Here is a 13,378-nt window from a genome sequence, read left to right on the forward strand (position 1 = left end):
AGAAAACTTTCCTAAGGTAAGGTACGATCCTTACCCTTAACTTAACCCCAACACTTTTTGTCCTAGGATCTAGGACCAAAACTCACTTAAGTACGCCGTATTTAGCAGGGTTTGTCCTAGAACCAGCAAAAAGGACTTTGTGGTTGTATTGGAGGAAATAAGATCCAGGTAAGTACGATGGTGTCATGTATAACAAATACAACAACTGTTCGAGTGGTGAAGCCCTATACTGAACTCAAGTCATTTTAAGGAATTTGTCCTAGAATCCAGGACAAAAGAGAAATATAATATGTTATTAATGACACCTTTCAACTGTAGCTTTTGCCGTTATGAACAATGGTGGACACTACGCATAGCAAAGGATTAAAAAAGGAATCAAGGCTTCTCTCCGTACCAATAAGATGGCTTATCTTTCAAAAACAACGCCAGCGTAAGCTTCTAACTTTTGGTCCTTGTTTTTGTCCTTGATTTGGCGGGTGTTGGGGTTAAGGTTTTCATGTCATCACAATAATAACATCCTTACATATCTCCAACATTATAATGTACAGTAACCGTATGTTCAACTCGTACAATAGGTTCACAGACAGCCATTGTTTTTGTTGTGGTCGAAAAATCGGGACGGGTGCTATCATCCATTCGTTATAGAATTGTGTTGATGAGTCGACAAGGTGTATACATTCATTACAATCACAATGCTCTGTACTGTATCCTCGGCACAGCCTTGAACTGTGCCTGCTGATGCAGCGTCGCATTGCCGGAGAGTCTTCCGACTCGGAATCCGAGCTGTAGGTACCGAATAACCTTAGTTATGGGATACAACCATGTACGCGCCATGGGGCTGGTCACGCTGGCTGGTGCTGGTTATCGGTCCGGTGAGCGAAGGGGTAGGCGAACTACTCGGTTTTGACTCTGTCTGCTTTTTGTCCAAAATGAACAAAACATAGGCACTTTACTCAAAACCCGAGAACCACCTCGGCGATTGAGTTCTCGGGTTCTTGGCGAATTGGCTAGGTTTTGTTCATTTTGGACAAAAGGCAGACAGTCAAAACCGAGTAGTTCGCCTATCCCTTCGCTCACCGGACCGAGAACCAGCACCAGCCAGCCTGACCAGCCCCTTAGTTTGAAGAGATTATGGTTGGTGTAAAGAAGAAGACCTCCGCGTGCAAGTAAGCTCCCGACAAGTGCAAAGAGCTTCGACTCTTTTTTGTTCAAGATAAAAAGTAAAAAATGTATAACTCCGCAAACATGTAAGCCAGATTCACAACCCACTAACAAACAGTTTGCAAACACTAGTGTTAGCTATAATTTACAGTTAGTGCTTGTGCGAACACTAGTATCTAGCAGTAGAAAAGAAAAGCTACTACTAGCGAGTCCACTGACTGTTTTTGATACAATCTAACGAACATTTCGTCTTCTAAGAGCACAGAACCAGTCTGGTGGCCGCAAATTGTGTTCCGAATAGCTTGAAGATTCGGAGAGGTAAGGCCGAATGCGTATTGGTTCCTTCGCTCTCGGGAACTTTTTTTCTGACTTCTGAGAAAGAGCTTTCTGAAACCCGAGGAGAATTGTGCCTGACTGCTACAGTGACTATTTTTGTACTCAACTATACATTACATATGGTCACATGTGGAATGTACTTCGAGTCCAATTCGGGTCCAATCGTCGCACCCTTCGCTGTGGTACGGGGCTCAACGGGACCCTACTCAAGTCGATTGCGGAACGCGCCACCCCGCTACGATCCGGTGTGCATCCTGATCGCATATAAAGGTAAAATTTACTTCGCAGTGTGATTTCTCCGGCTTAAGCGCCGACCATTGCCGATTCCCTCCGCTCCAGTTGCGACCGGCCTCTCTACGGCCTCACCAGGCTTCGCAGGGTTGGCGTCGCAGCGTTTCCTCACAAATCAACGGCTGCAAGAGCGTCCATCGCTGAAGTACATGTACCTGCAGCAGTTTGAAGGGTTTACTCAATTTTCTGAGAAGAATATGCTTTCCTCAGAGATCAGCAGCGTTTCCTCATTTATAAGGCTTCATCTACCAAAAAATAGCAAAATATAAGAAGGCAAACCTTGCTCGAGATCTTTTGGATAATGCAACGTCTATCTATGCTATTATCTAGAATTCATTCACCCCTATCGTTTTTTTTACTTCATCCGCAGACTAGCGCACCCGGTTCGGTGTTTATTACTGATTCACAGCGGTTTAACATACTTCCATATAGGGCACCGCAGTCTGTTGTATTATTTGAAATTATGGAAATATAATAACGTGTTGTAAATTGTGTTCTTGAGTAGTATCTTGTGTGTTACCGTTGTCGTGTTATCGTTGAGTGTGCTGTCCCAAAGATGAGCTTACCTTTGATCGAGGAGCACGTTTTATTTTCGTTATTGACGCTGTCACGACTTGCTTATCATTCCTGCAAGAAAAAAGTCCGTCTATATTACTGTATCCGTACACCATATGGGATGCGGATGGTACAAACTCCTTACATGGATGTACAGTAGTACAGCACATGTACTGTAGTCGGCAAAGCTTGCAAGGTTACAAGGGGAAGTACTCACCCAACATAAAATAGGCATTGCTCCGGGAGGGTACACAGGTCGGCGAATATTTTCATGGACGATGATAGCGGATAACAATTGAGTAAATCCCAAAGTTGTGTTGTTTTTAATCCTTTTAAGGATTTTAAAAGAGCACTACCAGCCGAACTCTCTAGTTGATTCTAATGTGGGCATCTACTGCGCCTGCTTCGCAGCCGCAGCATCTGCCCGGGAATAACACTCTGGTCAGCGTCCAATGGCTGCGTTGACGCCAGCAACGAGAGAGCTATTTCATTCAGTTTGCAGGTAAGGTATACTGTGCTCATTTAGTACTATGTTGTGTGCTAACGATCAGACGAGAGAGCTAGCGGAACGAAGGAGAGATGCATGGTGCGCTGATCTTGACCTTTTAACTTGAGGGTAAATTGCGGAATGAGAAATGCGTTAATGTACCAAGTCCTTGGAAGTGGGCGCTTCAACACAGGTAAAGAAAGCCTAATTCAAACGAACGATGCTCGGTTGGTTTGGCGAGAGACACGAGGTTGGGCATCTTCGGCTAAGTGATTGAGTATTGAGCAAATTGACATGTAAAAAATGCAGCCTGCAGCTAGACAAGTCATATTGGTCATCTTCAGCTAAGCTTGGTCGATTATGGCGCAAATTGATACGCCTTCAGCGAGGCCATGACGCTCTCATAGTGTACTGGAGCTTCCATAACTGTTTTGAACGCAGGTTTTGGTAAAGAATGAACGATTAGTATAAACCTTTGGTAAATAATGTGCATAAACATTAGTATTTATCGACGGGTACCCGATTCCGGCAGATATTAGCTTAAACATTACAATTAAGAAAGAGGGACCCGGTTTGGTACCCGGTTTTGGAAAGTTACAAGTTTTTTGCCGGGGCCAAGCACAGGTCTTCGACCTGTGAAATAAGCTTAACTGCACAGTTGCTCTATAGCGTTGGTGATGTACCGAATGCTTATGGAAGCGCATTAGACATGATGGAAATGTCCAAAGCCCATCGTTCTCGGAGCCGTATTGTTTCGGACGATGCGACGCTCAGTCGGCAGGCACAGTTCAAGGCTGTGCCAAGGACTCGTTGGCAGTGAAAGCCCAGCATCGTGAAACAGGAAGGGATGAATACGGTTCTGTACACCCCGCAACTCAAAAACACCAAACCAAACCATCGTTAACACTCCAGCTCATTTCCGAATTTGCCAACTAGCGGCAAATGCGTCTCTTCCAGTTCTTCGCGCTCGCGGCCGTCGTCGCCCAGGCCTCGGCAGCATCCAAGTCTACCGTCAAGACCCGCCTGAATGGCTGGTTCAAGTGCACCGACTTCACTTTCTCCGACGAAGGAAGCTCGACCGGGCAGTACACCGAGTGCGCTACCTTCAATGCGCCCTTGTGCTACCCTGGAATCTGTAAGACGCCAAAGTTCGCCGATCCAACCATCGACGTGTTCGTGAAGCGCATGCCGGCCACCAACGCCGACCTAAAAACCGCTACGAACGTTTGGTTTCTGGAAGGAGGCCCCACTTCATCCACTGCCAGTAAGTGTGTTCCGTATTATTTCGTCACTTTTGTCATTTTTCTCTGACTTTGGCTGTGACTATCGTTTCCAGTGGAATCTTCTATGATTGACGTGCTCAACTAACTAAACGGCACTGCGAATATGTACACTATGGACTACCGCAGTCTTGGTCGCAGCAATTATCTCGACTGTATTGCCTCGCAGGCTACTACCACGGGATCTCCGTCCGGTAAGGCCTTCGACTCGTCAGAAGTTCCGGCTTGTGCTCAGGAACTGCAACATAAGTACGGTGACCTCGCTGCCTTCTTGGTGACAAGCTCCGCCACGGATTTGGCGATCTTCATCGCCAAGTATACGAACAGTGCCAATACCATCTTGTATGGTGGCAGCTACGGGACACTGTTTGTGGAGCGTGTGATGCACTTGAACCCCCCGAAGGTAACGGGGTACGTTTTGGATGGCGTCGCCACAGCGTCGGGGGCTTCAGCGGACAAGTTCTTCTACATGTCCAAACGTGACGTTGATTTTGGTATCGTCGGCGACCGCTTCTTGGCGCTGTGCGCGGAAGACGCTACGTGTAGCAGTCACTTCAAGAAGCCCAACACGCTGCCGACAGCCCTTCGAGGCTTGGTGAAGGACTTCGGCAAAGACCCAAACTCGACTTGTGCGAGTCTTTTGAAGGACGTGAAAAATTACGGCGAGGTTCCACCTTCGGCTACCCTTACGCTCATGCTTGGCACGATGCTGATGGATGATGCGCTACGGAAGCTCATTCCTCCGGTCGTTTACCGCATGAAACGTTGTGACTCGAATGACGCTGAGGTTCTGCGCCAATTCATCGCACACTACAACACGTACGCCGGCGCAACCTCCCAAGACGGCGCGTTCGACTCCCCTCTTCTTTCCAACCTCATCGATTACTCGGAGAGTTGGGAGCGCCCGCAGCCTGCGCAGGCTGAAATGGAAAAGCGATTCACGAACGCCCTGACTTCTGCTGGAGCATACGCGCAGTCTGAGGAGTACTGTGCCTTCCCCAAGGAAAAGTCCAAGGCGTGCGACGAATTCAACGTCGGCAACTACCCTGCGAAACCCATCACCTACAAACGCGACCAGTACTGGAACAAGACCGCCACGATCCCCAGCCAGGCCAGCGTGCTGCTCCTCAGTAGCAAACTGGACGCTCAGACGTTGCACGAGTACGCCGAGGCGTTGCTGGAGACGCTGGATGGAGACCAAAAGGAGATGGTCACCTTCAACACCTCTATCCACGGTGCCCTCGTGTGGACCTCTTTGGATTCGGGTAGTACTTGTGGCGCGAAGATCCTGGCTTCGTATGTGAAGAACAACGGCAAGCTCAAGGGGCTGGACAAGTCCTGCGTGGACGAGATGCCCGCGTTCAAACTGACGCTCCCCGTCGAAGATCAGACCATGTACTTCAGCACCGATGACGTGTATGATGGCACCTTCAACTCCAGTCTGGGGCAGTAATGTCGATGACCCCCGGGAAGTGATCGACAAGCGCGAATACGGTAGACACCATTCCATCAACCAAGTGAGCGGCTACCACACAAAAAAAAATCACGAAAAAAACTGTCCACTCCTTCATGACTTGTGTTTTTGCACGGAACTCCGTGTGTTTTTGCAGTGGGCATACTGAGCGCGGCGCTCAGAGCGCCAGAGCGGCGATGGTCCCGTGCAGGGCGCGTGGATACTGGAACCAAGTCCGAACGGCAACTTGTGTTTTTCGAGGGAAATCCGAGTGCTTTCGAAGAGCACTCGGAGACGCGCAAAACGCTACAATGCCCAGAAATGCAAGACTCCGTCCTTCTCCTCGTTCGTCCCTCTCCTCGTTCTCTTCGTCCTCGGGTTGTGCCGCCGTCTTCTTCTCCCAATACCTCGCTTTCGCCCTCTGGCGGGCTTTTTTGCGGCAATCCTCACATAGCTGAAGAAGCCGCCCCCAGGCTTGGCCTTCGCGGAGTTCCCGCATTGGCTGCAGATGCCGGGTTGGCGTGGACGCTGTCGCCGTCGGATCCCGTGCGAGGCGTTGAAGTCCAGCCTGGCCCACGGCGAGCGAGTTGTTGCCGTCTGGGAAGAATCCATAGGATAATAAACATTTGTCCGCTGTGAGGTGGACTCGGATATTGGGATAGCAGTGGAAACATCAGCTGCTGTCGGCCATGAACTTTGTGTCGACTCAGTTTCAGGCTTCCTCGTGTTTGTCCCTGCGACGCGGTGCATCTTGACTGGCTCCACAGCTCTAGCTCGTATCTTGCGACGATAGCGGAATCGGCACTGCAGAGTTCGTACAGCAGTCAGGAAACGGAAGTACTTCCTCCGCTGGGAGGTCATCAGCAGGAAGCTCAGCACTTTTTGAGCCGACGTTAAGTGCTTTTTGTCTCTGTCGATGGACTTTGTAGCGGAACGCGATCTGCAGTGTCCGAACTGCGTGCCGAAAACGCAAGTATCGCCTCCGTATCATTAGACTGAGGACAGTGTAAAATACTTTCCTGCACGCTTGACGTCGCCGATCAATGCGAACAGTCTCCAGTGACGTTCCCGTTGAAAGCCTAGGTACCTCTGCTGGTACAATCCAAAGTGGTTCACCCGTAAGCGTCCCAACACCTGCAAATACCTGAAGGTGTTTGATAGCATCAGTCAGATCCATGCGCTTAGAAGGCTCAAAGGCGCATAAGGTCTACACAAAACTCCATTCGACATCGCTCGTGAACTGTTGCGGTCGAGGAATAAACTGCCGATGCCGAAGATGATCCATGACAGCAGCGTCGGGGAGATAGACTCCCCATGGCACGTCGTAGGTCAAGGCCTCCACCACACACATCCCAAACGAGTACACGCCCGACTCAAATGTTGGGATCTGGCTGTTGCAGCCAAGACATTCCGGAGCTCTCCACCGGATAACGCCTCCAGAGCCCGTAGGCTTCGACCCCGACGAGACAAACCTAAACCCAAAGTCCGTCAGTTTGGCGACTCCTTCGCCACTCACCAGGATCTGGTTGCATTTGAGGTCTCCATGGACAATCCCATTCTGGTGCAGATACTCCAGTCCCAAGGCCGCCTCGAGCAGCTTCTTCCACGTGAGCGTCCGTCCGTCCGCCTTCTTCTTGTCCAGGTAATCCACCAAATTGCCTTTCGCAGCCTCCTCACAGATGAAAAAGCACGGCTGGCAGTCGTAACAAGCACCGAAGAAGTTCACAATGTGTGGGTGACGAGCTCTGTGCCAGATCCGCGCCTCTCGCAGGAACGCCTTCTTCTCCCGCGGCGAGGACACTGTCACGCACTTGATGACGACTTTCGAGCCTCGCCAAACCCCTCGATAGACCTGTCCGAACGAACCTGAAGCAAAGGGTTTGGCTTGACGCTGAACTTCGTGGCGTGGAACAAACCACTCTGGGATCTCGGGAATTGGGGCGCCGGACATCCGTGCTATGCGCTTTGAGGCTGCTTCTAGGAGTTCCTGAGATTGGGCGCTGTATCTCGCCTTGTGACGGAGACTTTCGCTGTTCAGCAGCAATAGAGCTCCGGTCTGTGAGGTCGTGTCCGGCAACTCTCGGGACAAATCGGACGAGTTGGATTCCCATGAATTTTTGAGTCGGTTCTCCACTTCCAGAACGGCGTCGTCCCAGCGTTCTCTCCAGTTTGTAAGGATCGAGATGGACTGCGCCGGCGCTAAGGGGGTTATCACTTCGTCAATCTCGTTGTGGAAGCCGCGTAGCAGCCCCAGGATCGTTCGAGTGCTGGCCAGCCTGACAACGGACGTCTGCTTCGTGTGCTGAACCAGTGCCAACACTGCCCGGGCATCTTCTGTCTCTTGATGCCGAGTCCGGCGCGCTTCTCGTCGCTCTTGCTCTGGGCGGCTCGGCATTCTCTGCACTTGCTGTACAGCCCGCCGTCGGGGTTTTCAGCGCAATCTCGCTTGAGGCACTGCATGCACTTCCCAGGCTCTCTCGACTGGATAGCCTCGCTTGAGCCGCGCATTTTTCCCTGCATGCAGCACACGCGGAGTGCTTGTCGCTTGCAGGTTTCTTCTTGTTGCAGTGGCCGCACCTGCCTTCCTCCTGTCTCTGATAATACTTGAACTGTTTCTTGCGCCGGCACGCGATGCACGTGCTTTCACCGTCGGCGAGAGCTCCAGCCCTGCACTTCATACAGATGGCGGCCAGCTTCAGCCTGATGTAATCGGCCGCGTTGGCCTTGCGGGCCTTCTCCTTCTTCTCTTCCTCGATGATGGCGCCCCCTTCCTCGTCCACGAACTCCCCGAGAACCAGCTCTTCGGGCGCGAGCTCCTCGCTAACCAGCTCTTCGGGGGCGAATTCCTCGCTGGCCTGGGCGGCCGCCAGCTGCTTAGCGGCCGTGACGAGGGCCTCCTGCTCCCTGACCCACTCGTCGTCGATCTCCATGAACAGGACCTCCTTGGCCTGTGACTCTTCAAGATTCTTCCGAACTACATAGCATCGAGCAACAGGTTAACAACAGTGCACAAACAAAGAGTTAACATCACAAGTTACCTGCATCAAACATGAAGTGGTAGGTGATGCTCTCATAGGACAGGTTTAATCCTTGGAAGGAAGGGTTGACGGATCCACTCGAGGACATGACATCGTCCACAATAATCAACTGCAATAACAGAGTTAACATAAGACAACCAATGCAACTTTAAGAGAGAGCATTACTTGCCTTGACGTGTTGAACCCTGCTCCGCTCCTTCGGCACGAGGATTCTGATCTTGGCCCCTTTCTTCTGCTCGGCCAGCAGCTTCTTCATGAGCGGCAGCTCAAACGTTGCCATCGTCTGCCTCCAGTCGAGCATGAGCGTGATGCAAACCTTCAACTCCAGCAGCACCAAGAGGCGCCCCAGCCCCCCGAGGTCCGTTAACGAGAACGCCTCAATGCGCAGCGTGTGTCGCGGTAGCTGGAATCGGAACATATAGTCCGGGCAGAACTTGGGGTTTTCACGCGAGTAGTCCGTCCGTTCAGGCGGCAACGCCACCACCTTCTTGTAGATGGAGTAGAACGTAGACGGCTTGATGTTGAACCGGAAGGCGCACTGCGCCAGGGTCAGATCCGGCTCCTTGGCGAGCAGCTTCTGGAGCTCCATGTTGACCCGGATGGGCTCGTGCTTGGGCTCCGGGGCGGGCCCGCTCTTGCTCCATGGCTCGCCCTTCACGTACTTCTGGTAGATCTTCTGCACTGTGCGGTAGTCGCGAGTCGGCTGCAGATGAGCGGCCACTTCCTTCAAGTCGCTCGGCGTGGGGGCCCGCTCGGCGCGGATGAGGGGCATGAGCTTCCGGGTGATTTTGACAGTGCTCCGCCGGAAGGACGCGGGGCGCGAACTGCACGCGCTTCTTACTGGACCGCTAGCCCGATCCAGTGCTCACCTTGCGCTTGCCTGCCATCTTTGCGCTCCAGGGAAAATTCGATTGTGAAGGCACAATGGACTGCGCCATGTACAACCAGACAATGGGCGAGTTCTCGCTCGGCCTCTTCGACGTTCCCTCGGAGAAATACTGGATCGGTGATGTGAGCTTCTCAATGAGCATTTCCAGTTCAGTAAAGTCACCGCATGTACAGGCCAGCAGAGATGGCGATATTAGCGAAGGACAACAGAGCCAGGAAAAACACCAAGAACGGGTCGTTCTGATCAAAGCTCTTGAATTCCACACCCTCCGCAGCTTCAAGCGCGCATGCTAGGAAATCCACGACCACCTCGACGCCCAATTGGAGACCGCTCATAGACCTCATCTGGCGCTCTTGCAACGCTGCCGTTGTGTCTTCAGAACCAGCGGCTTCATCTCCTAACAGCAGGCTGAACTGGAACTGCGGATGATCGTGGTAGAAGAAGAGAATCCCGTACGAGCAGCCGATCGCTATGTACTCCGCATACATGTCGGAATAGATTTCTGCAGCGTGGAGCACTCGACGCTTCTTCCGGAGTTCTTCCGCTTCTCTGCGTGCCTTCAGGGATGCGGTTCCACTTCTCACTCGCTTGGTGGACTCCGTTTTAGGTGCAGGTGCCACTTGCACTGCATTTGTGCGTGTGGTGCTGGCTGTCAATCTTGGAGGTGCGCTATCGAAGGTGGAGAACCGATCCCTGGGAATCGGAGCACCGCGCGTCTGCCTCTGCACGATGAATGACTTGGCAGCTCGAACCATTATCTCGAACGTAGCCAGCAGTACAGTTCCCGCGACGGAGACGTTTGTGCTTGCTTGTCGAAGCAGTAGCATTCGCACTTGGGTATCGACGAGGATTGTCGGGGTCGCCACGAGAATTACCATGACTCTGCGTGACACGGGCCGTCGTGTAGCGATCAAAATATGCTTCGCCAGCTCTTGTAGTAGCAACTTGAGGACGATGCTGGTACTGGCAAACGCCAGTAGTTCCCACTGGCCTTGGAGGGAAACAAACTGGCTGATTGCGTGCACGTACACGATAGCAATGAGCACGAATAGCATCACTGGGAGATTTCGGGCATAAATCCTCAGGAATCGACGAAACGGCGGCTTCCAGTGTCGACGGTGGTGGGTTTGCTGGATCATGACGTCGCTGTGATATTTTGTCGATGCTTGTGTCTTCGAGGAAGGTTTGGGCGCTTGTCCGGTGGCAATCAGTCCGCGCACTGTTTCAGTCTGAAAGATATGCCGCACGAACACGTCAGCGATCACCATGATGTAGAACCCCCAGAAAGCCGCAATGTACACGCACGGCTTAAACCGATGCCACGATGCAGATACGATCGAGTACATCGCAAAGTCACCACCCACAACAATGACAGAAGACAGCACGAGATGTGGTCCAACGCGGACAAGGAGCTTGGCCGTGCACTGTAGAATATTCAACCTGTGAGTCACCGATTTGGTCGTGCTAGGTTGACTGACAAACTGCTCCGGTAGAAGCTTCGTAGCCATCAGAATGACCACACACATGGAGAACACGCCGTAGAACCACGCAATATTGGCAGCACTGAAGTTCGCGTACGACTGCTGCCCTGGAGGTAGCCCCGTGAAAACATTCCCCACGGTGAAGCAGTAGCTGAACAGCCAGCCCACAGCGATGCAGAGCAAAGAGTTGCGCAGGACGAGTGCTAGCGTCTCCAATGCGAGCCTTAGAGGTGGAATGCACGCATTGGGCACAGACCATAAACCCATCTTGCTTCGTTCCCCTGCTCACGAGTTTAGCATCAGAACATGCAAACAATGTCAGCAACTCACTCACCAGAAATAGGTAGACGTAATTGGACTGACGTACAAGTACCGAAATTACAGATATGAGAGGCATCATTGGTCCCCAGTTGTCCGTCCGCTAGTCAGCCTTTTCGCAGCAGGGACGGCGCCCATTGAGGTTTGACGTCAATATATTACCACTACAGTATAGCGCAGGAGTAATTTAGTCGCTACTTCGAGTATCGCCGAAGTGAGATACTCGACCGCGTATCGCTACGGTGAGAATACCCGACGGTAGTACAACTACTCGCGAGCATCGTCGACGAATACGATAGACTGCGTCGTATCCTTATACTTTGCCTTGGCCCCACCATTTATCACACGACGATAGCCGGTGGAGCCCCGACCTGTTCGCTTAGCGACAACTCCAGTCGTAAAGTACAAGAAGACGCCTGCCGCCACGAACACCAGCAGACTCATATTCCAGCCGAGAGGCAGCCCCGCGCTGAGCTGCTCGGCCAGCAGCTCGGACTCTATAGAGAACGTCACCTTGCGTTGCAGCGCCTCCAGGTACAAAAAGGCGCCCGTGAGCCACGCCACCAACTCCGGTGGGCTGCTACGCCCCGCGTTCGCCCCGGATCCATGCCGCGACAAAACTGGTTGCTTCTCAAAATGCTCAACGAAGTGGATGCGCTCATCGTCGTCTTGGACCCCCATCCGCTGGAGGAGCACAATGGTGTAGCACAGATCGAGACACAGCTCCCTCTCGTTTTCCATGGTAGAACCGAGCGCGGACGATCCCGTTGCAGACAGCTGAGATGACGCTGCGCCAGCCACTACGTCCTTATACGGCAGCGCGCAAATACTCTTGGCAGCATCCTGGAGAGCTGGAAGTGTTGGCGTGGGCAGCTGCAGCTGAGCTAAATTATTCTCCTCCTGTTTGTTACCGGCATACTCCAATACTCGATTCGCAGAGATCACGGCTTCTCTCAGCACTCCCGAGGCGTAAAACGATCCAAAGCCTTGAGGCTGCGGAGCGCTGCCCAGGAAGCAAAAGTTTTGGGACGGGCAGTTGGTATTGCTCGAGGCTACGTGCGACTCTAGCAGCGTCATGCACTTGACAGCGTCACCAGAGCCTCCCACCGTCACGTTCACACCTTCCACCACTGTTGTTTGACCTGCTAGATAGCACGGGTGCTGCAGCGTGTCCGCGTCTGCCATGTCGGCCTGCTGCTGCTTCAACTCGAGCTTCACCACCGCCTGCCGCACTTGGCTCCGACTGAATCCTGGGTACTCGCGCCCGTAGAAGTCGCTCGTGTTGAGCGCCACGTTGACCTGTCGCTGTCTCTTGCTGCGTCTCCAGCGCTCGCGCACGTCGAACACCATCTCGGCCGCGTCCGCGTCCGACTCGGACGTCGTTGTCCCCGCGCGTCCTCCAGCGTCCACGTGGAGCACGCCGAAGACTTCCACCTGTCCAGGACTGAGCGACGGCGCCACGTGGCCCGAAAAGTAGTTGGTCCCCACCACTGAAAAGTAGCGGCGCCACGCGGGCGTCACCACGCGCAGGTCGCCACTGGACGTGACGCTGTCGGCGTCGGCGTCGGGCGCCGGCACGTTAAGCGCGAAGGGGAAGCGGCCGTCGCTGCGCGCGCGGTCCCGGAGCTGGTCCAGACGTCGCGTGACGCGCGCGGCGGCCGCGGTCTTGGCTCCGCCCTGCGTCCTGAAGTTCGCCCCCAGCTCCGACTCGGCCAGGACGAAGTGCGCGTAGCACAGCGCCGGATCCACGCGCGGCTTGAGCCACTCGGCCGCCTGCTCGAGCGCGGGCCACAGCGTCTGGTACGCGTCCTCCGCGCGCTTCTTCTCGTCCTGCGCGTCTGCAGGCGCGGCGTCCTGCAGCACCGAGGCCAGCGCCGGCGACTGGTCGTACACGTTGATGTTGTCCTGCTCGTAAGCGTTCTGCAGCGCCAGCACGCGCGTGTGCGTCCGCGCCGCCACCACGAACACGCGACAATGCGCGCGGGCAGGCGGCGGCATGGGCGCGCCCTGCGCCGCGGCGCTGCGACGGACGGCGGCCTGCGCGTGCAGCAGCATCGCCGCCGCCAGCAGCAGCAAGACGCGGAGGAGC

At 53.5% G+C, this 13,378-nt stretch overlaps 4 protein-coding genes across 4 annotated transcripts; 1 reads left to right on the forward strand and 3 right to left on the reverse strand.

Annotated features, from left to right (window-relative positions):
- Window positions 1–3,772: 3,772 nt before the first annotated feature.
- On the forward strand, window positions 3,773–5,563 carry PHYSODRAFT_262592 (hypothetical protein; the record flags this gene model as incomplete). The annotated part of the gene is made up of 3 exons (XM_009527279.1): window positions 3,773–4,094; window positions 4,167–4,186; window positions 4,280–5,563. The coding sequence occupies 3 exons, from the start codon at window positions 3,773–3,775 to the stop codon at window positions 5,561–5,563; spliced, it is 1,626 nt and encodes a 541-aa protein (XP_009525574.1).
- Window positions 5,564–6,770: 1,207 nt separating this feature from the next.
- On the reverse strand, window positions 6,771–7,958 carry PHYSODRAFT_499686 (hypothetical protein; the record flags this gene model as incomplete). The annotated part of the gene is made up of 1 exon (XM_009527280.1): window positions 6,771–7,958. The coding sequence occupies one exon, from the start codon at window positions 7,956–7,958 to the stop codon at window positions 6,771–6,773; it is 1,188 nt and encodes a 395-aa protein (XP_009525575.1).
- A 1,690-nt stretch (window positions 7,959–9,648) lies between these two features.
- PHYSODRAFT_314285 (hypothetical protein) lies at window positions 9,649–11,238 on the reverse strand (the record flags this gene model as incomplete). Its single annotated transcript, XM_009527281.1, has 4 exons — window positions 9,649–10,047; window positions 10,159–10,620; window positions 10,711–10,930; window positions 10,988–11,238. 4 exons carry the CDS (start codon window positions 11,236–11,238, stop codon window positions 9,649–9,651), a joined length of 1,332 nt encoding a protein of 443 aa, XP_009525576.1.
- A 321-nt stretch (window positions 11,239–11,559) lies between these two features.
- Window positions 11,560–13,302, reverse strand: PHYSODRAFT_450941 (hypothetical protein; the record flags this gene model as incomplete). The annotated part of the gene is made up of 1 exon (XM_009527282.1): window positions 11,560–13,302. A coding segment is annotated over one exon (1,743 nt), but the record flags the coding sequence as incomplete, so codon positions are not given.
- Window positions 13,303–13,378: the final 76 nt, after the last annotated feature.

This window comes from Phytophthora sojae (assembly GCF_000149755.1).
Source record: "Phytophthora sojae unplaced genomic scaffold PHYSOscaffold_4, whole genome shotgun sequence".
In the NCBI taxonomy this organism is placed as follows: Eukaryota; Oomycota; class Peronosporomycetes; order Peronosporales; family Peronosporaceae; genus Phytophthora; species Phytophthora sojae.